Source organism: Crinia signifera, chromosome 4, assembly GCF_055691185.1.
Source record: "Crinia signifera chromosome 4, ASM5569118v1, whole genome shotgun sequence".
Lineage (NCBI taxonomy): Eukaryota > Metazoa > Chordata > Amphibia > Anura > Myobatrachidae > Crinia > Crinia signifera.
The window spans coordinates 124,976,990-125,002,234 of record NC_139220.1 but is presented as its reverse complement, the minus strand read 5'-3'; the positions used below and the strand labels follow the sequence as shown (position 1 = coordinate 125,002,234).

The following is a 25,245-nucleotide window of genomic DNA, read 5'->3' as shown; positions in this document are numbered from 1 at the left end:
AGCTTCCCCGAGACCTATGTCATCATCTCAGCAGTCCTCTGGGTCCTTGCCTCTGACTCAGGCAGATCCTAGCTTCTTACAGGTCATGCAGGATACTGCTAAGGGGATCAGCAGGTTTAATGATTTGTTCGACAAATTTGATGGTGATACTGTGGGGACCCCTAAAAGGTCTTATTCAGTGCCATTGCTTGTTGCTGAAGAGGAGGGAGAGTACACAGACATCCCCTGGGATCAGGGTGATGACTCTGAGGATTCCTCGGCCTCAGGGGTGGAGGATTTGATTACTGCTGTTAAACAGGCTTTGAACTTGTCTGTGGAGGATAAAACTCCTGCAAAAGGTGTTTTTAAAAGGCAGCGTAAGGAAACTGTTACCTTCCCTGCGGATGAAGGTTTACAGGATTTATTGAAAGGGGCTTGGAAAACGCCCGATAAAAGGCTGCAGATGCCTAAGAGATTTTTAAGTCTATACCCATGCCTGAGGCTCATGCAGACCTCTGGGAAAAAGTTCCAGTGGTAGATGCTACTGTGGCATGGCTTTCTAAAGCCACGGTGCTACCTGTCCAGGGGGGGCAGCCTTTAAGGACCCCATAGACAAGAAGCTGGAAGGTAACCTCAAGGCAATATTTGAGGGGGTAGGCTTCACTTTACGCCCTCTTATAGCATCAGCCTGGGTCTCTAAGGCCATGATTGTGTGGGCCAATGACTTATGTACAATTTTGCATGCTGATCCAGGTGTGTTACTGCTTGCTGAGAAGCTAAAGGCAGCTGCAGAATATGTGCTTGAGGCTGAAGAGGAAGCTCTCAAAATGGCTTCCAGAGTATCCACGGTATCCGTCAATGTCAGGAGAGTGCTTTGGCTTAAAGCCTGGGAGGCGGATAACGAATCAAAAAAGGCGTTAGAGGCATTAGCTTTTAAAGGAAAGCTGTTGTTTGGTTCAGAGCTGGAAGAGATTATTAAGCAGGCCACGGGAGGCAAAAGTACCTTCCTGCCGGCTCCTGCAGCTAAGCAGGCCTCAAGGTTTTCTGCTTTTAGGCCGTCCTTTCGGCCCTTCCCTAGAGGTTGTGCGTCCTTTCGAGGACAGTCTTTTAGGGGAAAGTTTCAGTCCTCCAGGGGCAAGGCCCCAAAGTCAAAGTTCGGTTCCTTTCATAAGAAACCAAGCACCAAAGGAGAGGACAAGCCCCCCGCATGACTACCTGGGGAATACCCCAGCGGTGGTCAAGGTGGGGGGGCGTCAGGGTTACAGAATTCCCTTCAAAGGTCTTCCTCCGAGAAGATTCATTCCTACACCACTGCCAAAGGAGTCGCGGCTCCGTGTTGCTCTTTTGGCGGCGGCTCAATCTCTCTTAGAGAAAGGTGTGGTTATCCCGGTCCCTCGAGCGGAGTGGAAGAAAGGCTTTTATTCCACTCTGTTTTTGGTGCCCAAGCCAGACGGGTCTTTCAGACCAATCTTAAATCTAAAGTCCTTGAATCTCCAACTGTGGGTAGACCATTTCAAGATGGAATCTCTACGGTCTGTGCTGCTAAGCCAGGACCAGGGAGAATATTTGGCGTCCATGGATGTCCAGGACGCATATCTTCATGTGCCTATCCATCTGGAACATCAGGCTCTCTTGAGGTTTGTGATAGGAGACCTGCATTTGCAATTCCAGGCGTTGCCCTTTGGTCTGGCCACAGCGCCAAGGGTATTCACCAAAATAATGTCAGTAATAGCGGCGGCCCTCCGACTGAGGGGAATCACTGTGATTCCGTATTGGGATGACCTGCTGTTCAAAGCAGAGTCGGCGGAAAGGTTGCAGAGTCACTTGGCAGAAGCCATCAGGTTTTTGCAGGCTCACGGTTGGCTTTTAAATTGAAAAAAGTCTCAGTTGGTGCCGTCACAGAGACTCCAGTTCCTGGGAGTTGTCCTGGATACCCATCTACATCGGGTATTCCTACCAGAGACAACCTTGGTGGAGATCCTGGGGTCTCAGAGCCCATCGGTTTGGAGGTGTCGCAAACTGTTGGGGAAAATGGTGGCGACTTTCAAGACGCTACAGTTTGCCAGGTTCCACTCTAGAGTGTTCCAGTGGAACATCCTGACATCTTGGTCAGGGAATACTCAGACCATGAAGTCAGAGCACATAGTGTTGTCTCCAGAAACACGGTCTTCCCTGCATTGGTGGATGGAGGTGGATTGCCTTCAGTGGGGTCGGTCTCTGCAGTCCTGGGATTGGCTGGAAGTCACTACCGATGCCAGTCTCAGGGGCTGGGGGGCAGTGGTTTTGGACCTGCGCCTCCAGGGCTTATGGACCTCGGAGCAGTCTGCCTTGCCGATCAATATCCTGGAACTGCGGGCTGTGTGGAAAGTGATATCTCTGGCAGGAGAAAGATTGCAGGGTCTTCCTTTAAGGATTCAGACCGACAACGCCACGGCTATGGCGTACCTGAATCATCAGGGAGGCACACGCAGCAAGCTGGCCATGTGGGAGGTTTCCCGGATCTTCTTGTGGGCGGAACAGAATGTTCCAGCGTTGTCAGCGATATTCATCCCAGGGGTGGAGAATATCGAGGCCGATTTCCTGAGCAGGGAGGAGCTGCTAGAAGGGGAATGGAGCCTGAACCCACAGGTGTTTTATCAGATTACACTGAAGTGGGGAACTCCGGAGGTGGACCTGATGGCATCGAGGTTAAATCATCAGGTGCCCAGGTTCTATGCCAGGACACGAGATCCACGGACCGAAGCAGTGGATGCAATGACTATTCCCTGGGAGGGGAATCTGCTTTATGCCTTTCCGCCGTTTCCAATGCTGGCGAGAGTATTGAAAAGAATCCAGTCCCAAGAAATTCTGGTGATTCTAGTAGCCCCGGATTGGCCAAGGAGGTCCTGGTACTCGAGGCTTCAGAGATTGTCTGTGGACTCGTGGCGTCTACCTCTGAGGTCAGATCTGTTAAACCAAGGGCCGTTCTTACACATGGATTCAGCTCGGCTAAATTTGACGGCTTGGCTAATGAAACCGCCATCTTAAAGAACCAAGGGTTTCTCGGAAGCTGTGGTTAACACCATGGTAAAAGCGAGGAAGTCAGTGTCTTCAGCAAACTATTATAGGGTCTGAAAGACCTATATTAGGTGGTGTGAAAGGCAGAAGTCGCATACATCGCGGTTTCGACTTTCAAAATTGTTGGAGTTTTTGCAGGATGGTTTTTCGTCTGGGTTAAGCCTTCAATCACTCAAGGTACAGATATCGGCCTTGTCGATTTATTTCCAGAAAAGGATAGCATTGCTACCGGAGGTGCAAACTTTCCTGCAAGGAGTTTCACGATTGAAACCTCCCTACAAGCAGCCAGTGGCTCCATGGGATTTATCGCTGGTACTGGAGTGTCTTTAAAAGGCACCCTTTGAGCCGCTGAGGTCGGCTGACCTTAAGTTCCTTACAGGGAAGCTTGTATTTTTGTTGGCTGTTGCGTCAGCAAAGAGAGTATCAGAGTTGGGAGCGTTGTCATGCAAGTCTCCTTTTCTTATTTTTCATGACAGGGCTGTTCTTCAAACAGTACCCCAATTTTTGCCAAAAGTAGTCTCTGCTTTTCATCTGAATCAGGAGATAGTTCTGCCTGTGTTTCAACCCCCAGAGGGTTCAAGAAAAAGGGACAAATTGAGGAATTTGGATGTTGTGCGCGCCTTGCGCATTTATGTGGACAGGGTGAAGGGTGTCAGGAAGACTGACACTTTGCTAGTCTTGTATGATGTGCACAAGATTGGTTGGCCTGCCTTTAAGCAGACCATTGCTAGGTGGTTGCGTTCTGTCATTGCCTTTGCATATACTAAGGTTGGTAGGCCTGTGCCGGCCAGGATTAATGCGCATACCACCAGGTCGGTCGCCACCTCTTGGGCGGTTCGACATGGGGCCACAGCTGAGCAGGGCCGCCACTTGGTCATCTGTTCACACTTTTGCCAAATTCTATAGGTTCCATGAGTTCGCCTCGGAGGACGCATCATTCGGGCGAGCAGTAATGAGAGCTGCAGACCTGAGCGTACCCACCCAAAGGACAGCCTCTGGAACTTCCCAATGTTGAGCTGTGTCACCAGGACCATTGAAAGAGAAAAAGGGATTTTTGTAAGAACTTACCGTTCGAATCCCTTTCTCTGATATGGTCCTGGTGACACAGCGATCCCTCCCTTACGCTCAGTAAGTATGCCAGTGTTCATGATGTTTCATGTTATATATGGTTGAAAAGTTATTTTTGAAATTGTGCATATAATATGTGCAGGCGTTTGTACTGAGTTAATGTATTCCAGTGGTTTTGAAAGATTGAACTGAGGAGTCTGGGATGCAGAAGGGAGGAGCCTACCCTCCAAAAGCTTTAGGATAGGTGCCTGGCTCCTACGGACCCTCCTACATCCCAATGTTGAGCTGTGTCACCAAGACCATATCAGAGAAAGGGATTCGAACGGGAAGTTCTTACAAAAATCCCTTTATTGCCAGCGATCACATTGCTCTGTGTGCACAGCTTGAGAGATGAAGAGGTTGCGGGTATTAACCAATCTGTTACAGACATCTGACATTGCAGAGGACACAGGAGAGAGAGGGAGATTATATTGTGGAGAGATGTAGTGGATATTATCTGGGTTGCTGTAGCAATAAGGTGAGAGTAACATGGAGGGCAGGGATGATGACAATGATGGTGTGAGTTAGGAAGGGAAACTGTGGGAGATGGGCAGGGAGGGAGTTCAGTATGAGGTGGAGAGAAGGGAGTGCACAGCATTGAGTGGTAGGGTCGCAGGACTGTTTTTGGGCAGATGTCGATGAGAGTGAGTTAATAGGAAAGGAAGCAGAGTAGCAGAGAGGAGGGGAGAGAGGTAGTAGTAGTAGTAGTACGTTTATTTATAAGGCGCCGCAAAGTGTCCGCAGCGCCGTACATAGCAAACAAAAAAAACAAATTACAAGGTAACGTACAGGGTGTGTTGAAAGATACAGTATAAATAGGGGTATAGCTGGTCGAACTAAAATCAGCATCAGTTCAGAAGTAGGTGGCAAAATTGTCAAGGAGACTGAAGATGAAGTAGAGGAAGGGAAGAACAGGACAGGTGAGGTAATGAGGTAGGGTGAGTACGTGAGGAAGGAGGGCCCTGCTCATAAGAGTTAACATACTAAAAATAGGTGGGTGGACGAACGAAATACAATAGGATAAGTAGGAACGGAGGGGAACGGAGGCAGGATAGGAGGATCAAAAGAGGTTAGGAGGAGGGATAGGCTAGTCGAAAAAAGTGGGTTTTGAGGGAGCGCTTGAAGGAGGTAAGGGAATCAGATAGCCTGATGGGTGGCGGGAGGTTGTTCCAGTGCAGGGGGGCAGCGCGAGAGAAATCTTGGACACGGGAGTGGGAGGAGGTAATTAGGTGAGAGGTCAGTCGGCGGTCAGTGATGGAGCGAAGAGGACGGGAGGGAGTGTGGATAGAGATCAGTGAAGAGAGGTAGGGAGCTGTGGAGGAGGAGAGAGCCTTGTAGGTGGTGGTGAGGAGTTTAAAGAGAACTCTGAAAGGAATGGGGAGCCAGTGAAGAGATAAACAGAGGGGGGAGGCGGAGGTAGAGCGGCGGGAGAGGAAGATGAGCCTAGCAGCAGTGTTAAGAATGGATTGGAGAGGTGCGAGGCGGGTGAGAGGTAGCCCAGAGAGAAGGATGTTGCAGTAGTCAAGGCGGGAGATGACAAGAGAGTGAATGAGAATTTTGGTCGCGTCAGTGGAGAGGAATGGTCTGATGCGTGAGATGTTGCGTAGGTGAAAGCGGCAAGACTGTGAGAGAGCACGAATGTGGGGGGTGAAAGAGAGGGAGGAGTCAATGATGACACCGAGGCAGCGCGTTTGGTCGGTGGAGGTGATCTCGGTTTCACCAATGCTGATGGAGATAGTGGGAGAAGAGGGGATGTTCGGGGGATGGAAGATTAGAAGTTCAGTTTTAGCCATGTTTAGTTTCAGGAAGCGTTGGGTCATCCAGGCTGAGATGGCCGTGAGGCATTCGGAGACCTTGGACAGGAGTGATGGGGATAAGTCGGGGGAGGAGAGATAGATTAGGGTATCATCAGCATAAAGGTGGTAATGAAAACCATAGGAGCTGATGAGGGTGCCCAGAGAGGTGGTGTAGAGGGAGAAGAGGAGAGGGCCAAGGACTGACCCTTGGGGAACACCGACTGGCTGGGGGGTAGTAGGAGAGGAGGAGCTCGGAGTGGAGACAGAGAAGGAGCGATCGGAGAGGTATGAGGTGAACCAGGAGAAGACCGTGCCAGTGATGCCAAAGGAGCGGAGGGTGTTGAGCAGGAGAGGGTGGTCAACAGTGTCAAAGGCAGCCGACAGATCAAGCTGGATGAGGATAGAGAAGAGGCCTTTGGATTTAGCCGATAGTAGATCGTTAGTGACTTTGGTCAGGGCAGTTTCAGTGGAATGTAAAGGGCGGAACCCGGATTGGAGGGGGTCTAGAATGGAGTTAGCAGTAAGGTGGCTTAGGAGACGATTATAGGTCAGACGTTCTAGGAGCTTGGAGGCAAAAGGGAGGAGGGAGATGGGCCTGTAGTTGGATGGAGAGTTGGGGTCCAGATTTGTTTTTTTGAGAATTGGGGAGACAAGAGCGTGTTTGAAGGAGGAAGGGAAGATCCCAGAGGATAGGGAAAGATTAAAGAGGTGAGCCAGGTGAGAGCAGACTGATGGACTGAGACGACGGATAATATTGGAGGGGATAGGATCGAGCGGGCAGGTGGAGGGAGAAGCGGATTGAAGGATAGAGTGGACTTCAGCAGCAGTGGTGGGGTAAAATGAGGACAGGGGTTGGAAGGAGGGGAGTGGAGATGTAGGAGGGGAGGAGGGAGAGGGTGAGGTCATGGCAGCAGTGATGGCAGTCCTGAGAGAGGAGATTTTGGTTGAAAAGTAGGTAGCAAAATCAGCGGCTACGATGGAGGACGGAAGAGCTGGAGGAGGGGGGGAGAGCAAGGAGTTGAAGGTGGCGAAGAGCCTGCGGGGATTGGATGATTGGGAAAGGATGAGGGACTTAAAGTAGGATTCCTTGGCCAGAGCAAGGGCAGAGCTGAAGGAGGAAAGAATGAATTTGAAATGGAGATAATCCGCAAGGGAGCGTGATTTCTTCCAGAAGCGCTCAGCAGTGCGAGAGCACTTTTTAAGGAATCGGGTGATAGGTGAGTGCCACGGTTGGGGGTTGGAGCATCGAAGGGGGATAGAGGAGGGAGGGCAGGCAGAGTCCAATGCCGAAGATAGGGTGTCATTATAGAGGGAGGCAGCGAGGTTCGGGCAGGACATGAGGGCGATTGGGGCGAGAAGAGGACGCAGCGTGTTTGAGAAGGCAGCAAGATCAAGTGTGTTGACGTTATGCCGTGAGACAATGCGCTTGGGAGGGGGGGTGGGAGAGGGGGAAGCAGTGAGGGAGAAGGAGATGAGGTGATGGTCAGAAAGAGGAAAAGCTGAGATAGTGTAGTCAGTAAGGGAACAAGAGCGAGAGAAGACGAGATCGAGGGAGTGTCCTTGGATATGGGTGGGAGAGGAAGTCCACTGAGATAGGCCAAGAGAAGAGCAGAGAGAGAGGAGTTTGGAGGTGCCAGGATCAGCGGGGTTATCCAAGGGGATGTTAAAGTCACCAAGAATGACAGATGGCAGGTCGGAGGAGAGGAAGTGTGGAAGCCAGGCGGCGAAGTTGTCAAGAAATTGGGAGATAGGGCCAGGGGGGCGGTAGATTGCAGCGACACGGAGGTGGTAGGGGTAGTATAGACGGATAGAGTGAGACTCAAAGGAGGAGAAAAGGAGAGAGGGTTCAGGGTGAATGACACTGTGGGTGCATGAGGCTGAGAGGAGAAAACCCACACCGCCACCTTGGCGACCGTCAGGCCTGGGAGTGTGAGAGAAAGAGAGGCCACCGTGGGAGAGAGCAGCTGGAGAGACAGAATCAGAGGTGGAGAGCCAGGTCTCGGTGTTGGAGACTATGGAGGGAAATATAGAGGTGGAAGCAGGGATATATGATTAGGCAGACAATGTATGAAGGAGAGAGATGAAGAAAACATGGACATAATGGGGCTGATGCAGGATTGCTCGTGAGATCCAAATTTGTCCCCAGCCCCGATGGTTGGGGTTTGTGCATGTGCATTTCTGTGCATGTGCATTTCTGTGCATGTGCAAATCCCAGCACCGAACGGGAACCATCCAGCATTTTATGGGCGTCCCCATATAAACATTGTAGTCATTTGGTTTTCAGAGTTGTGGTACATTGTTGTCCCTCTGTTTCACTTTGGTGTAATGCCGGTATAACGCTGCAGTTATGTTCCAATTACATTGCACTTTGAAAACTGTGCGCTTTGAATATTATATGCACACATATAGACTATGGCCACAGACTACATACATACATCATACATGCAGATACAATGCATGTGCTCTCTTTAATTGGAATCTACCCATCCACCTACAATGGATAGTAATAAAAGTAGCTTACATAAACAACCATGGCATTCCAAGATACCAAATCATTAAGAATTAAAAATGAGTTCCTCTAATCTGCAATTGTGGACCTTTCCCCTATATTAATAAGGGTGATTACAATCTGGATTACCTTTTATCATGGTAGCACCAATTCACCTGGTTCTGCACTTGTTTGCCTATTGGTTGTTACTTTTATAGGATTTAGGGGTAGATGTATGAAGGGGTAATTAGGGAGAAGTGATAAAGTGCCTGGTACTTTATCACCGGCAAATCAGCTTCCAACTGTTAAGTTACAGGCTGGGTTTAAAAATGGAGAGTCAGGAGTTGATTGGCCAGTGATAAAGTACCAGACACTTTATCACTTCTCCCTAATTACTGCCTCAGATGTAGCGCTTGTCAAAGGCAGGTGCTGGCGGTGGGGCCGGAAGGGGATGCGCGCACAAGACACACGCGCATCCCCTTCAACCGGAGCTCCCCCCGGATCCCCGCCACCGGTTCCCACAATCTTGTTATACACTATATGATGACTGAACTGTGAACAAGTTGTGACCAATGAGTATGTTGTACAATGTAGACAGTATTGACTAGGAGTCGAGGTTTTGATCAGAAAAATATACCATGATGGAGCGTGGCATTGTGCATATTCACACGGTAAGCACCTGGTGTCCTGATGGATAAGGAGCGCTCTATAAATAATTTTTTTATTATTAAACACTTTGTACCAAATGGTACATTAATTGAAGGGGCTCTATACACAATCGTGCCTGGTTAGCCACAGGGAAGAATAACATGGAGAGACCTCTGCATCTAATGCCCGCAGTTTTGTGAAGGACACCATACCAATACAGACTGCACTCTCTCTCTCAATAATCTTTTCCATATATATTGTAGCTGCAATCTACCGACCACACAGGTCTCAGCACAACACCGCACTAGGCTCATGTGCCCGGCAGATCAGCACCGGCATCTTCACCTTGACTGGGTAACAGTCACACCATCTCCCGGCCACCTTGCCGCATACATCACCCTGGCACTAGAAGCAGCAACTCCCTCCGAGAGAGAATCAGCAGCACACAGCAAGCTTAGCAAAACACGCAACTCGCCGCCCAGCTCCTCCCCCTCTGGACACTGATGCTCTGAGTCTAAGCATCCACTCCCCCTCACCGTGTAATCACGTGACTAGGTGACGTCATCCCCGAGGCTGGTCACCTGACAGCTATAGCCAGTTTCTGGTGTAGTGGGATTTTGAAAGTGCTGCTGTCACTGTGCGGCGGAGGCGACGATGGCGTCTGCTATGGTGAGATACTGACAGTGGGTGGGTAGCGTGTGGCCAGGCTCTGCACTGCTGCTTGTCTCGCCCACACACGGGCTTACGTGGTGGCTTCCTGATGCTGCTGTAGTGTCAACAATTGCACTGCTCATAAGTAAACGTGTATGTGTCTTTATACAAAATATATATTATACCGCCCAGCGACCCAACAGTGACAGACTGAGGGCCAGATGCACTAAGCCTCGAACGTGATAAAATGGAGAGTGATAAACAACCAGCTCCTACCTGCCATGTCACAGTTTGTGTAAAAAATGTCAGGCAGGAGCTAATTGGTTGGTTGTTTATCACTCTCCATTTTATCAGTTTTCAAGCTTAGTGCATCTGGCCCTGGGGCATAAACAGCCCTGTGGGGTAAAGCAGTGGTCCAAACCCATGTTTAATAATTTCTCCCTACGGTCACAGTTGTGGCAGGACACTACCACCAGTAGAGTGGGACAGGGGCGTACTGGTAGGGTTAGGTCTAAAGGTGCCCATACACCATACGATGATCGCACCTTTTATGAGCTGGATCGCAACGCATGCGTTTTGCATGCGAGGGTAGTACAAAATGTATGTGCAGCACATACTCTACTGTGTGATGAGATGCCTGCGAGAGCGCGCATAGCATCGCACAGTGAAAATGTATGTGCACCTGAAATCCGGGTGGGCTAAAGAACCTGTCACGTGAAAGGGGCGGAGCAAGGTTGGAAGAACGGTCCCTCGCATTCTTGCTTTGCTCGCCACGCTTCAGGCAGAAAGTTAATAAAGTCAACCTGTGGATAGTGAAGCTGCAAGACCCCCAGCCTTGAATTCCCCTGGGGGTGAAAGGTCCTTTAGCCCACTTGCACTTAGCAACTATCCTGCTGGTAGGCCACTGAGACTTAAAAAGGGCTGTGCTTTTCAACTGCTGCAATTTCCAGGAGGTCAAGCCCCCGATTTTGGGCATGTGCTTTTGACATGTGGCATATGCAAATTCCCTTCCTGCAGCCACCACAAAGTTAGGAGGTGCATCCCTAGGCAACTATTGGCAAGTGCATGATCTGGACCCCTTGATAAATAGATATAGTAAATACTGCTATATCTAGTGCTAGTGCATTCATGATAATGAAACAAGTTAATGACAGCAATGCACTGTAGTGTATACATCGAAGTCCTGTGCAGTATAATGTAATAAATATATATATATGTATATATATATATATATATATATATATATATATATTTGGAAGAGTCCGCACTCAGGGTAGATTGTTGTCATAGGGGGTGCTCCAACAGATGAATGAACATCACAAGGATATAGAAGTATATGAAATGGGCACTCACCAAGGTCTTTAAATTCAGCAAATAAATTTTTATTCATGAAAAGGTAGTACATCCGACGTGACGTGACGTTTCGATCAAAAGATCGTCATCAGGAAAGTAACAACACAGGTAACAGGTATCATTTCCAACAACAGGCAACCTGGTATCCATCCATGGAGGAGATACAACTGTATAGCCTCACCGGGCCAGTTTAAATACCCTCAGACCGGAAGTGATCACTTCACTTCCTGGTGTAACACCATGAACGGTACATTATCGCGTAAAATCATATATAGAGGGGACAGGGCAATCTGCTGACATGAGCAATAAACAATACGAGCAGCGGATAATATCATAATGTAAAACAAAAACATCATATGTCAACAAAAGCGCTGTTTAGCGTTAATCGCTCTAGTTCCGCTAGACCGGAAGTAGAACTTGCGTTCCACCGGTCTGTGTAGCGGAAAACTTCCGCGTGTCAGGACTGTCTCAACCCTATAGACGCTAGACCGGAAGTAGAACTAGCGTTCCACCGGTAATAGCGAGGGGAGACTTCCGCGTTCCATTGGACACGCAATGAACAGTGGTATAGATACCAGAAGTTCAATTTGCGTTCCGGCAGTTTAACCAAGCGCAGCATCATGTGTCACATCAATAGTATTGTATAGATAACTAAATCAGAGGAGAACCAATCAGCGGAGTGCAAGGGATGAGCAATTAGAATGGTGTTTTCCCTCGACCTAAGAACGGTTGTTTTAGATGTAGCGACTGCACTACGTGCAGGTCCTTGATGACAGGACCATCATTTGCTCACCCACATAGTGGGAAAAAGATCCTCATCAGACATCGGCTCCACTGCAGAATGGATTACGTAATATACATCCTTATTTGCCCATGCGGGCTGTATTATGTGGGCCTGACCAAGCGGGACTTTCGAGAGAGGATGGCTAATCATAGGACCACCATTAGGGCGGCGATTATCGCAAAAACTTCGGACAAACCGGTCGCTAAGCATTTTGCAAAATTGGGCCACAGTGTGGCCAGCCTCCGATGCATGCTGATAGACCACATCCCTAAGCCCGTGAGAGGAGGTGATAGGGATACTATGCTCAGAAAAAGAGAAGCTAAATGGATCTTTGAACTGGGTACCATTGCCCCTAAAGGCCTAAATGAGGCGAATCCATTATCCATTTTCTTGCGATAATAACTTCCGATACCCTTTTCCTGTTTTTTCATTTTTATGGTTATTTTTCCAGTTGCCTTGGTTTGGATTTTTTTGCTTTTGAGGTTGGATTTGGTGTCTCCGGGTCATTCTTTATTTATTTTATTTTTATTTTTATTTATTTCTATTTCTTTTTATGTGCCTATTTATTTTAGTATTTTGTTACATATATGCAGTTCCGAGTGTTATTATGATACACTTGTCTCACATTGATATCACTTCGATAAGATATCCACTCATGTGGTGCCAATTCCTGATGACCCCTTTGGGGTACCTTGTATATCGTTAATTTTAAAAAAAAATCAAAAATCTTTAAAAAATCATAAAAACTATATAAATCATAAAATTATAAAAATATACACTGTACATATAGTCTGACTTATATGTCACTTTCTCATTGTAGATGTTATGTATATATTGCATATTTGTGTGTATATATGAATTTTTATGTATTTTTTTGTTTATTTGCTCTATATATCAACAAGTGGTGATATATGGGCATATTCATGTGATTTGTTTGTATTATGCCAGAACTAGTGAGGCCATCCGGGCTGGTTTCTAAATACCCAAACACCATTCTAATTGCTCATTCCTTGCACTCCGCTGATTGGTTCTCCTCTGATTTAGTTATCTATACAATACTATTGATGTGACACATGATGCTGCGCTTGGTTAAACTGCCGGAACGCAAATTGAACTTCTGGTATCTATACCACTGTTCATTGCGTGTCCAATGGAACGCGGAAGTCTCCCCTCGCTATTACCGGTGGAACGCTAGTTCTACTTCCGGTCTAGCGTCTATAGGGTTGAGACAGTCCTGACACGCGGAAGTTTTCCGCTACACAGACCGGTGGAACGCAAGTTCTACTTCCGGTCTAGCGGAACTAGAGAGATTAACGCTAAACAGCGCTTTTGTTGACATATGATGTTTTTATTTTACATTATGATATTATCCGCTGCTCGTATTGTTTATTGCTCATGTCAGCAGATTGCCCTGTCCCCTCTATATATGATTTTACGCGATAATGTACCGTTTATGGTGTTACACCAGGAAGTGAAGTGATCACTTCCGGTCTGAGGGTATTTAAACTGGCCCGGTGAGGCTATACAGTTGTATCTCCTCCATGGATGGATACCAGGTTGCCTGTTGTTGGAAATGATACCTGTTACCTGTGTTGTTACTTTCCTGATGACGATCTTTTGATCGAAACGTCACGTCACGTCGGATGTACTACCTTTTCATGAATAAAAATTTATTTGCTGAATTTAAAGACCTTGGTGAGTGCCCATTTCATATACTTCTATATATATATATATATATATATATATATATATATATATATATATATATATATATATATATATATATATATATATATATATATATAGATATAAAATTCATGTGCGTAGTCTAAGGCCCCCTTACATTCTGCAATTTGGTCCCGATTTCACCTGAATCTGGTGGATCGGCCCAAATAGCATGTCGAACATGCAATCTGTTGCGTGCGGTCCTGTGCAAATCAGACCAGACCCGGAGATCTCTGGGTCAGACCCCTCCTGGCGGCAAGGAGCGATGATCGTATGCGATACATCGCAAGCAGGAGTGCCGCATGCGATCCTGCCGCACAGGAGGGTCACGGCGGCTTAAAGGGAATATTGCATAGTGTATTGGGGCCTTAAAACCCGATCCATAAAGGAGGCTTTGGGACCACCAGGGGGTTCCCCTGCATGCTTATACCCCAGTCCAGCCCTCACTCCCAATATGCAGGGGTATAAAATGTTCTGCTGCTGGAGTGTGTGAGCCTTTTGTCACATAGCAGCAGCTGCTGAGCAGCTCTTCTTCAGATCATTTACAGTTTGCTAACATGACGCAATGTCTGCTCATGCCATGCAAAATACTACAGTAGCGAAAACTTTAATCCCAGCTGTTGTTCTGCCACTTCCAATAAGTATTAATGATCTGAAGAAATGCATCACAGCAGCTGTTGTGAGTGTTAATGAGGTCACGCACCAGTGGGTTTGGGGCAAATTGGATTTTTATATTGATATGTCCTGTGACAAAGGCTCTCACACAGGGTTTTAATTGCTTCTGTGCAAAGTGACATATTTCAGCTTGCAGCCCCCTGTGCTGGCGAGCTAAAAACTTGCAGAATTTTCACTTTTCGGGTCACATCCTGCATTTGGTCGGGTTTAAATGTTGTGCAAGACTAAATCTAGCCTGTTTGGTCACAATAACAAAACAATATACTACAGACCTACATATCCATGTAAGTATTTTGACTATATAAATAATTATTACTTTGGTTTATATAAAATGTTAAAACTGTCTATTTCTGTTATAGTAACCATGTATAATTTGCCTTCTTAAAAAAACGACCTCTGTTCTCATGTTACACGATGATTAGTTGAGTTATGCCCTCTATTAAAGCTTCTGTTTTCAAATCTACAGAAATATTTTCACACCAGCATTAAATTACCGCATTAAAGCTTTTCAACCTGGGAATTTGCTGAAAAACCCAGATTTTCTTTGGTGTGAAAGGGTCAAACCAGGTCTTAAATTCTGGGTTGCCGACCCTGCTCTTTACCAGGGTTGGCGACCTGGAATCTAAGACCCAGGTTGACCCCTTCACACCGAAGAAAAACCCGGGTTATTCAGCAAATTCCTGGGTTGAAAAGCTTTAACCTGTTAATATGCTTCTGGTGTGAATTTGGGTCAGACTGCACCGGCAATCAAAATTGCCGGGTAATTGCCAGGTCGGTGATGTGAAAGGGGTATATGTGTGTTCAAAATTAGAACACCAGAAATGAAAGGCAACAATGGAACAAGCGAATGAAAACAAAGGATCTGAAAAGCCACCTGATGAGCATTGGGTGGGGAAGTATCTAGTGAAGGTGTACCAAGAGCTCCAAATCTGAAGGAATTGGGGTGACTTGGAGTTGAGGTAAGCTAAATTCCAGTGACAACTTGCTGATGGACAATTGTGTTTGAGCTAGGGTTTAGCTGCCGATAAATCAGTGATGGATTGGGGCAATTTTATGATGATTGATTGCTCTAAATAGTGTTCATTCTAGCACCCCTGCATCTTTCAAAACCTGTGCAATCCTCTTTGCTGTCTGTGGTGTCTCTATCTGCTTTGTTGTTTCTAGCAGCCTGGTCTGTTTTCCAATACAGACCAGATTATACTAGAAGGACCAAAGCAGACAGCGACACCCCAGGCAGGAAATAGGAACTGCTCAGATTACGAAGACTCAGGGTGCTAGAATGAACACTACTAAACCATTGCTGATGTATTTGCTTCCCCAATTGAGGATAGCAACCGCCATCTCAGATTGTTCAACATTGTCGCATGTGATCCCTCCTGGGGAGCTGCCGGGACAACCAGGTCCGACTTGTCCTTACACAAGTCAGACTAATGTATGGAGGCCTTTACACTTGTGAGATTTTGTCAGATTTGACCCAATTCAGATGGATTGGGCCAATTTATCTGACAAAATCTGATGTGCCTGATGCTGTAGGACCCAATGTACGTTCCCGTGCGCATTGGGCCTAACCAAGAGATTGATCCTCCAGCACATAGGATAAATCTCAGGTCAATCAGGTCCAACTTGTCCCGAAGACAAGTTGGACAAGTGTAAGGGGGCCGGGGCATTGCATAAAGAATCCAAAAGGCCTCTGTAGTGTAATTCAGTGGTTCCCAAACTGTGTTGTGGCACCTTGGGGTTACTTGCAGGGGTGCCCTGGGTTGGTGATCCATGGCCAATTTTAAGTAAATTATGTCCAAAGTAATGGTCAAATTGTGGATAAACAAAAGTGACTCCTGTCTATTACCACATAGGAAGAGATATTAAGTTAAGTAAATTGTATTGTTATTTTTTTCTGACTTTATTTATTATCAGTTTCTTATATAGTGCATACATATTCTTCAGCGCTTTACAGAGTATATTTGAACACACATCAGTCCCTGTCCAGTGGAGCTTACAATCTATATTCCCTACCACATGTTCACGCACACACAGACATTCTAGGGGTAATTTGTTGGGAGCCAATTGGCCTACCAGTATATTTTTGGATTGTGGGAGGAAACCGGAGTACCCGGAGGAAACCCACGCAAGTACACGAAAAACCTTTGTCCTAGGGGTGCCGTGAAAAATATTCTGCCGGGATTCAAAAAAGTTTGGGAACCCCTGGTGTAAATCCAACAAAAGCCGGTGTTACCCACAGCAACAAAGCCCCATGGTATGGGGCTTAGTACACATGGAAAATGCAGACATTTTCACTTCAGTACATCCCATCCATAGTGTTTATATGTATGGTGGTGCTTTTTTTTTGTAGACACAAAGAATGCTAATGTGTATTTGGCCTTAATGTTTCAGTCTGATTATTATATTGAATGAAATGATTGACCATGGTGCAATTAGCATTTCATGAAACCAAACTAAGCAGTTAAACGTATCTTTATTTATGTTTTTAAGACTTCATTCCCTAGTGAACTAAATCTTTAAGTTGCTATTATATTGGATACTTAGTTTTGCATGCACTTACCATTGCAATCTAACCAAAAGAGTTTATAAAATTGTAGGATCGGGCACAACCTTTTTCTCATGTGTTACCAAGCTATGATCTGTACACATGCGCAGTCGTTCGATTTCTGGTAGGATTGCAAATTCGACCAATAGCCATCAACTCTGAATAACCCATTTCATTTGTTAGGATGCAGAATCAATCCTCTTTAATGCAGTAATGTTAAAACCTTACTATTTTCTTCAATTTTTTTTTATTATTCCTTGACAGTTTTTCTATTGAAGTGATCTCAGTTTTTCTATATTTGTTTCTTTTTTTTTTTGACAGGAAGATCCAGTTCTTCAGCGTAACTTCAAAGGGCACAAAGATGCTGTTACATGCATTGACTTTAGTCCAGACAACAAACAACTTGGTATATATTATTTATGAAATATATAACTAGTTTTATATACTGTGTGTGTGTGTGTGTGTATGTATGTATGTATGTATGTATGTATATATATATATATATATATATATATATATATATATATATATATATATATATATATATATAGTGTACAGACGGCGGCACTCAGCACAAATCATAGGCAGGAAACAGCAGTAACTTCAACGTTTCGAACCAACTTTATTGGGTTCTTCTTCAGGATAAAAGCACATTACATTACATACATACATTTATACATACCACCGAGTACCTCCCCTTCGTGAATTCGCGCCGTTTCCCCGCTCAGCGTGGTCGCGCAGTGACGTCACGCGCACGCGCGCTTACAATGCGCGTCATCGCGTCGGCGTCACCACGTTAGCCGCGAGACGGAGCCAGCAACAGTAACCATGGTGACACAATAACAAATCGGCTTCATCAGCCGGAAGAATATAGCATAACGCTACAATGGTAAACCACTGTAAGATACATATGGAAATCATTACTGTATATTGGATGGGGTACATAGCGCAACTACTATTCTCACCCACACACTCTATATAGACCCAAAAATAAACAAAAAAATAACATAACTTAAAAGAATATATACACCACCTATTGAACATAAAAAACAAAAGATGTGTACACAGATGAGAAAATCACAAGCCACCTAATACTGAAAAAATACAAAAAAAGATTAAACAAGAAAAATGACAAAATACAATCATGAAGACTGTGCAGGGAAAGAGCGAGAACTGGGAAATGTAAATAGAAATCAATTTAAAGGTGTACACACCCCATTATCATAACTAAGTCATACATGACTTTTAAGCAAATATGCATGTTCTCAAGGAATAAGGCGATGTGACAAACATATCAAATAACCTAAGCATGTTACAGAAAACAATGTAGACCCTTACTTTCGTTCAAACCTCGTGGTGACAGAGTATTTAAGCGATGGATCCATTGTGCTTCACATTTAAGGAGAGCTTTAGATCGATTCCCACCACGTAATGACGGAGGGATATGATCTATAATCATATATTTTAACATAGGTAAAGAATGGCGGGCCTCTAGAAAGTGGCGGGCCACTGGTTGATCACTTGATCCCTTTTCAAGCGCCTGTTTAATCGAGGAACGGTGTCCCGCCATACGGTCACGAAGTGTACATTGTGTCTTACCAATGTAGTGCAATGAGCACGGACACTTAATCATATATACTATATATTTAGTTGTACATGTGACACGATGTCTTATGCAGTACCGTTTGCCACTAAGGGGATGGCAAAAAGAATCACCCGTCATTAGTGCCCGACAAGTGGCACAGCCCAGACATTTGAAGCAACCAGGTTTAGCAGCAAGAAACTGTATGCTGCTTGCCTCTCTAAGTTTAGAAACATCTGTTTTCATTACAATGTCGCGTACACTTCTTCCCCTAGTGTAGCACGGCATTATCCTGGTGTCTGTCAAATTCAGGGCTGCGTCCATTTGTATCAAGGGCCATAGTTTCTTAGTGACCTGGCCAACAGTGGAGCTGGCAGTACTAAAATGGTTAACCCACGGTAAGCTTTTACCCTTAGTAACATGCTCCTGATACAGTAATAGCGAGGACCTAGACTTAGACATGGCTTTTACCTTAGCCTCACATAAGAGTTTGTAGCCATAACCCCGCTCCAGGAATTTGGCAAACATCACATCAATCTGCTCATTGGCCAATTTGTCCGTGCTACATATCCTCCTCGCCCTCAGGAACTGTGAATATGGTAAGCTAAACTTCATGGGTGCTGGATGGCAACTACTAGCGTGTAGTACCGTATTACGGTCAGTAGGTTTAACGAATACAGATGTAATAATCGAGCCATCTACAACCGTGAGTGCTACGTCAAGGAAGTTGACGGCCACTCTGTCCATAGTGTATGTCAGTTTAACCGTACTGTTGGTAGCATTGTGAGTCTCAATGACAGATACAAACTTTTCCTCCTCACCAGACCAAATCAAGAACAAATCATCGATGTATCGGGTGTAAAAAAATACATGCTCCGACACATCAAGATTAGAAAAGAAAATATCACGTTCAACCTCCATCATAAATGCGTTGGCGTACGATGGGGCGAAATTACTCCCCATCGCACAGCCAACGCACTGCAGATAGAAGTTCCCGTCATAAACAAAATAGTTATGCGTCAATACTAGTTCAAGTAGGGAAAGCACAAAACCAATATCAGGCCCTCGATAATTTACATCATTTGTCAACAACCTCCTCACTGCCCCCAGTCCTGCCTCATTGGGGATAACAGTGTAGAGGCTAGTGACATCGATGCTACACAACAGGCAATTAGCAGGTAATGGTCCTAATTCACTCAGCCTATTCAGAAAGGCTGTAGTGTCCAGCAGGTGCCCAGGTGACGCTCTAATGCTAGTGTCACGGCAGAAGGGCTGGATGGAGTCGTGTGGTGCACAGAAGCTGGAGACGGACCAGGGCGAGTAGGATTGAAACGTGCAGGTTTAATAACTGATTTCATAAATAATAAGTTCACTTAAATACTTCTTTAAGTGGCAAAAGAATAAATCAATAAGTCCAGCACAATATACTGCCAGTGGTAATTCTGGAACCAGTCTTTAGGTGAGCCAGAGTACATAGAAGAAGATGCAGGAAGAGGTTGATTTGATGATGGAAGAAATGGATCCGGAAGACTGGAAGAGGATGGAATGGATGGATGATGAAGAAAGGGAATTCTGGAACAAGCAGGGACCAGCACTAGATAGCGCTTGCAGCATTGGTGTCAGGAGAAAACCTTCCTTGGATAAGGTGCAGGGAGCAAGGCACCAGAGTCAGGAGAGAGAACCAGGATCCAGGAGTCAGCTCGGAGTAGTGAACGACTCAGAAGACTCATTGCACTGACACGGATCAGCCTGGGCAGCTCCACTATATCCCCAGGGAGTGGCTGCCATTGGCTGTCCGTGCAGGATGAGGAGGAACTCTCTACTCTGGCCCAATCCGCTACCTGCCCTTACTCAAGATGGCGCCGCCGGCCTCCCGGCGCCGCAATCGTCAAGGACGCTGCTACCTGATGCTCCGTCGCTGCCGCCTCTACCCAGCGCTGCCCCCACCTGCCCGCCTCAGAGTGGAGCCTGCACACGCTAGCCGGCGGCGGGCGCGGACGGGTGAGTACTGTACCCGCCGCGCTCCGTCGCGGCTGCGTGTGACAGTACCCCCCCTTTTCAGGGTGGCCCCAGGACGCCTATGGGCCTTGTGAGGATTTCGCTGCAGAAATTGCTTAATCAGCTTTGGAGCATGCAAATCAACGGAGTCCACCCAAGAGTTCTCTTCAGGACCAAAACCGACCCACTCCACCAGATACTGAGTACGAGCATTGCGGTGACGAGAGTCTATGATACGTCTTACCTCGAATTCGATCCCACTCTCGGAGTTAATCTTGGGTGGTTTGGGAACCTTCTTCTGATAAGAGTTCAATCTTAAAGGCTTGAGGAGGGACACATGAAAGGAATTCGAGATCCTTAGGGAAGGAGGAAGTTGAAGTCTATAAGCGACTGGATTAATGACTTGGGTGATAGCATATGGCCCAATGTACCGGGGAGCCAGTTTCATAGAAGGCAGACGGAGGCGTATATGACGGGTAGATAGCCATACCCGATCCCCGAGTTTTAATCTGGGCGCTGCTCTTCTTTTCCTGTCCGCCATTCTCTTATATCGAGCAGAAGATTTAAGGAGAGCGGTGTGGACATCCGACCAAATCTTCGCAAAGCGTTGGAGGGAAGTGGTCGCTGCAGGAACTTCAGAAGAGGGTAATTCTGAGAAGTCTGGAGATCGTGGATGTTTACCAAATACGGTAAAGAAGGGCGTGGTTCCGGAGGAAGAGTGATAGGAGTTGTTATGCATAAATTCTGCCCACGGGAGGAGATCTACCCAGTCATCTTGCGAGGACGAGATGAACAATCGAATAAAGGCCTCCAAGTCCTGATTCACCCGTTCCGTCTGGCCGTTGGTCTGGGGATGAAAGGCAGTAGAAAACTTGAGGTTAACCTTTACCGTGGCACAGAGAGCTCTCCAGAATTTCGCCACGAACTGTACTCCGCGATCAGACACAATTTCTTTGGGCAGACCATGTAATTTAAAAATGGTGGAAATGAATAGCTGAGCCAGTACTGGAGCAGAGGGAAGACCTTTTAATGGGACGAAATGGACCATTTTTGAGAATCGGTCAACCACTACCCAGATTGCTGTATGACCCTTGGAAGGAGGCAACTCGCAAATGAAGTCCATAGATAGATGAGTCCATGGTTCTGTGGGAATGGCCAGAGGACGGAGAGGACCAACAGGAGTTGTTCTGGGCACCTTATGCTGAGCACATTTTACACAAGACGCGATGAAGTTGGTGACGTCGTGACGAATGGTTGGCCACCAATAAGAACGTGACAGGAACATCAAGGTCTTCTGTATTCCTGCGTGACCTGCGAAACGGGAGGAATGTGCCCATGATAATATTTTTTTTCGCAGTTCGAGAGGAACAAACGTCTTGCCTGGAGGAGGAATTGGCTGTACGGACACTTGAGCAAAAACCACTGGATCAAGGATTGGACGAGGAAGAATCTCTATATCAGAAGTCGTTTCAAAGGAACGGGATAGGGCGTCAGCTTTAATATTAGTGGTGCCAGGTCGAAATTTAATTTGAAAATTAAAACGTTCGAAAAACATAGCCCATCGGGCTTGACGAGCAGTGAGGCATTGAACTTGTTTGAGAAAGGACAAATTCTTGTGATCTGAATACACGGTGATCTTATGCCGCGCACCCTCCAGAAGGTATCGCCACTCCTCTAACGCAGTTTTGACAGCAAGTAACTCTTGTTCCCCAATGGGGTAATTCTTCTCTGCCGGAAGGAATTTTTTGGAGAGGAAAGCACAAGGATGTAATTCTTGATCCTCTCCTCTTTGTGACAAGATGGCCCCAATACCTTCCGAGGATGCGTCCACCTCGAGGATGAAGGGCTTGTCGAGATCTGGTTGGAGGAGAATGGGTGCCGTCATAAACGCCCTCTTTAACTGTTGGAAGGCTGAGAATGCTTCTGGCGGCCATTGACTTGGATCAACTCCTTTGTGGGTAAGAGCTGTGAGGGGAGCAGCGATGGTAGAGAAGTTCCGGATGAATCGCCGGTAATAATTTGAGAATCCTAAAAATCTCTGAATTCCCTTGAGTGTCGTGGGAGGTGCCCAGTCTTGGATCGCTCTCACCTTCTCTGGATCCATCTCGATACCAGTAGCAGAGAGAATGTGGCCTAGGAATGGAATGGAGGTGACTTCAAAAACGCATTTTTCCAACTTACAGAATAGTTGATTTTGACGAAGACGTCGTAGCACCTCGGACACGGTCTGTCTGTGATGTTGAAGATTGGAGGAGAAGATGAGTATATCGTCTAGATAGACTACAATGGAATGGTACAGCAAGTCCCGGAAGATATCATTCACGAACTGTTGGAAGACGGCAGGGGCGTTGCAAAGGCCGAAGGGCATCACCAGATATTCATAGTGACCGTCTCTTGTATTAAAAGCCGTCTTCCACTCGTCACCGGAACGGATTCGTATCAAGTTGTAGGCCCCTCGTAGGTCCAATTTGGTGAAGACAGTCGCTCCTCTGATCTTATCAAACAGTTCTGTGATAAGGGGTAAGGGATAGCGATTCTTTATAGTGATGTCGTTCAGACCTCTATAGTCGATACAAGGCCGAAGACCGCCATCTTTCTTCTTCACAAAGAAAAACCCAGCCCCGGCCGGAGAGGTAGAAGGTCGGATGAACCCCTTGTTTAAGTTCTCTTGGATGTACAAGGACATGGCCTCAGTCTCGGGTAGCGACAGAGGATAGATGCGGCCACGAGGAGGAAATTTCCCAGCCATCAATTCTATTGGGCAGTCCCAAGGCCGGTGGGGAGGTAAAGTGTCAGCACCTCCTTTACTGAAGACATCTGTAAATGGACGATACGGTACGGGTATAGACAAGGGTGGAGCTGAAGAAGATGAAGAGCAGTTATCCTCACATTGTGGATGGGTCTGGTAGACCGGAAGGATCTGAGGAATGCAAGTAGACTGGCAGACTGTTCCCCAGGCCTTGATCTCCATAGTGGTCCAATCAATTTGTGGATTATGTTTGGAGAGCCAGGGAAGACCCAGGACCATTTGATGAGAAGATTGTGGAAGAATGAAGAATTGAATGGTCTCTTGATGTAAGGCTCCGATGAGCAACTTCAGCGGAATGGTTTGATGAGTGATTTGTCCACTCCGAATTCGACTCCCATCCACAGCCGTGAGGACCAGCGAATGATCCAGAGGTTGCACAGGCAGGGCATGCTGGTTGACGAAAGAAGAAGAAAGGAAGTTCCCCGCTGCTCCAGAATCCAATAAGGCTTGAAGTCTTCTCTCGCCTTGGGGACACACAAGAGTCACTGGAATAGTAGAGTCAGTAGAAGAGGGAGATGAAAACAATACTCCTAATCGGACCTCCCTCGGGGGGATTAGGAGCGGTCGTTTCCCGGCCGCAGTGGGCAGGCAGCCAATAGGTGAGCAGATGAGCCACAGTACATACACAAATTCTCTCGCCGTCTTCGGAACTTCTCCTCGAGGGACAGGCGGGAACGATTGATTTGCATGGGTTCATCAGCTGGTGCAGCAGGCGAAGGAATTGCCTTGGGACCCGGAGCAACATTGGGAGAGAAACGAGGACGAAGGCGATCAGAACGATTCCTCTCAAGTTGGCGTTCTTGGAGTCGCAGGTCGACTTTGGTACATAGGGAGATGAGTTCTGCCAGGGTGGAAGGAGGATCGCGAGTTGCTAATTCGTCTTTGATGCGCCCAGCCAGACCGTTCCAGAAGGCAGATACGAGAGCCTCCTCGTTCCATCGAAGTTCGGACGCCAGGGTTTGGAACTGTACGACATATTGTCCCACTGGGCGACTGCCTTGACGAATCCTCAGGATCTCCGTGGCTGCAGAGGACACTCTGCCGGGCTCGTCGAATATACGACGGAAGGAGGCCACAAACTCTTCATAATTATTGAGAAGAGGGTCCGCACGCTCCCAGAGGGGGGACACCCACTCCAGGGCTGGACCAGCCAGTAGGGATACGATGTAGGCCACCCGGGTTTTGGGCGAAGGGAAATTGGAAGGCTGGAGGGTAAAATGCACGTCACATTGATTTAGGAATCCTCGACATCCTCTCGGAGACCCGTCATATTTACTGGGTGTCGACAGCTGTAGATGGTGAGGAACAGATGGACTCGCAGGAGCAGGAGGGGCAGAGACTCCAGCAGTGGGTGCGGCCGAAGCTGAGGGAGCCACCTGAGGTGGTGACAAGGACTGGAGGAAGTGAGCCACTTGACGCTGGGTGGTTTCTACTTGTTCCAGGCGAGCCATGATGCCTTGAAGAACATCCGTCATGGAAGCCTGTGCTTCACCCGATTCCATCGGGTCAGTGCAAACTGTCACGGCAGAAGGGCTGGATGGAGTCGTGTGGTGCACAGAAGCTGGAGACGGACCAGGGCGAGTAGGATTGAAACGTGCAGGTTTAATAACTGATTTCATAAATAATAAGTTCACTTAAATACTTCTTTAAGTGGCAAAAGAATAAATCAATAAGTCCAGCACAATATACTGCCAGTGGTAATTCTGGAACCAGTCTTTAGGTGAGCCAGAGTACATAGAAGAAGATGCAGGAAGAGGTTGATTTGATGATGGAAGAAATGGATCCGGAAGACTGGAAGAGGATGGAATGGATGGATGATGAAGAAAGGGAATTCTGGAACAAGCAGGGACCAGCACTAGATAGCGCTTGCAGCATTGGTGTCAGGAGAAAACCTTCCTTGGATAAGGTGCAGGGAGCAAGGCACCAGAGTCAGGAGAGAGAACCAGGATCCAGGAGTCAGCTCGGAGTAGTGAACGACTCAGAAGACTCATTGCACTGACACGGATCAGCCTGGGCAGCTCCACTATATCCCCAGGGAGTGGCTGCCA

At 46.8% G+C, this 25,245-nt stretch overlaps 1 protein-coding gene across 4 annotated transcripts in view; it reads left to right on the top strand.

Moving 5' to 3' along the window:
• Positions 1 to 9,601: 9,601 nt before the first annotated feature.
• The window catches only part of POC1B (POC1 centriolar protein B), a 113,785-nt gene continuing 98,141 nt past the window's right edge, over positions 9,602 to 25,245 (top strand). For 3 of the 4 annotated variants that reach the window (XM_083182368.1, XM_083182369.1, XM_083182370.1), the window contains exons 1-2: positions 9,602 to 9,744; positions 17,130 to 17,214. In XM_083182368.1, the coding sequence (XP_083038494.1) occupies positions 9,730 to 9,744; positions 17,130 to 17,214 (100 nt within the window). In that variant the 5' untranslated portion in view covers positions 9,602 to 9,729. Of the gene's footprint in view, positions 9,745 to 9,860; positions 9,880 to 17,129; positions 17,215 to 25,245 lie in introns of those variants that run through there. The other variant, XM_083182371.1, reaches the window with a different exon arrangement.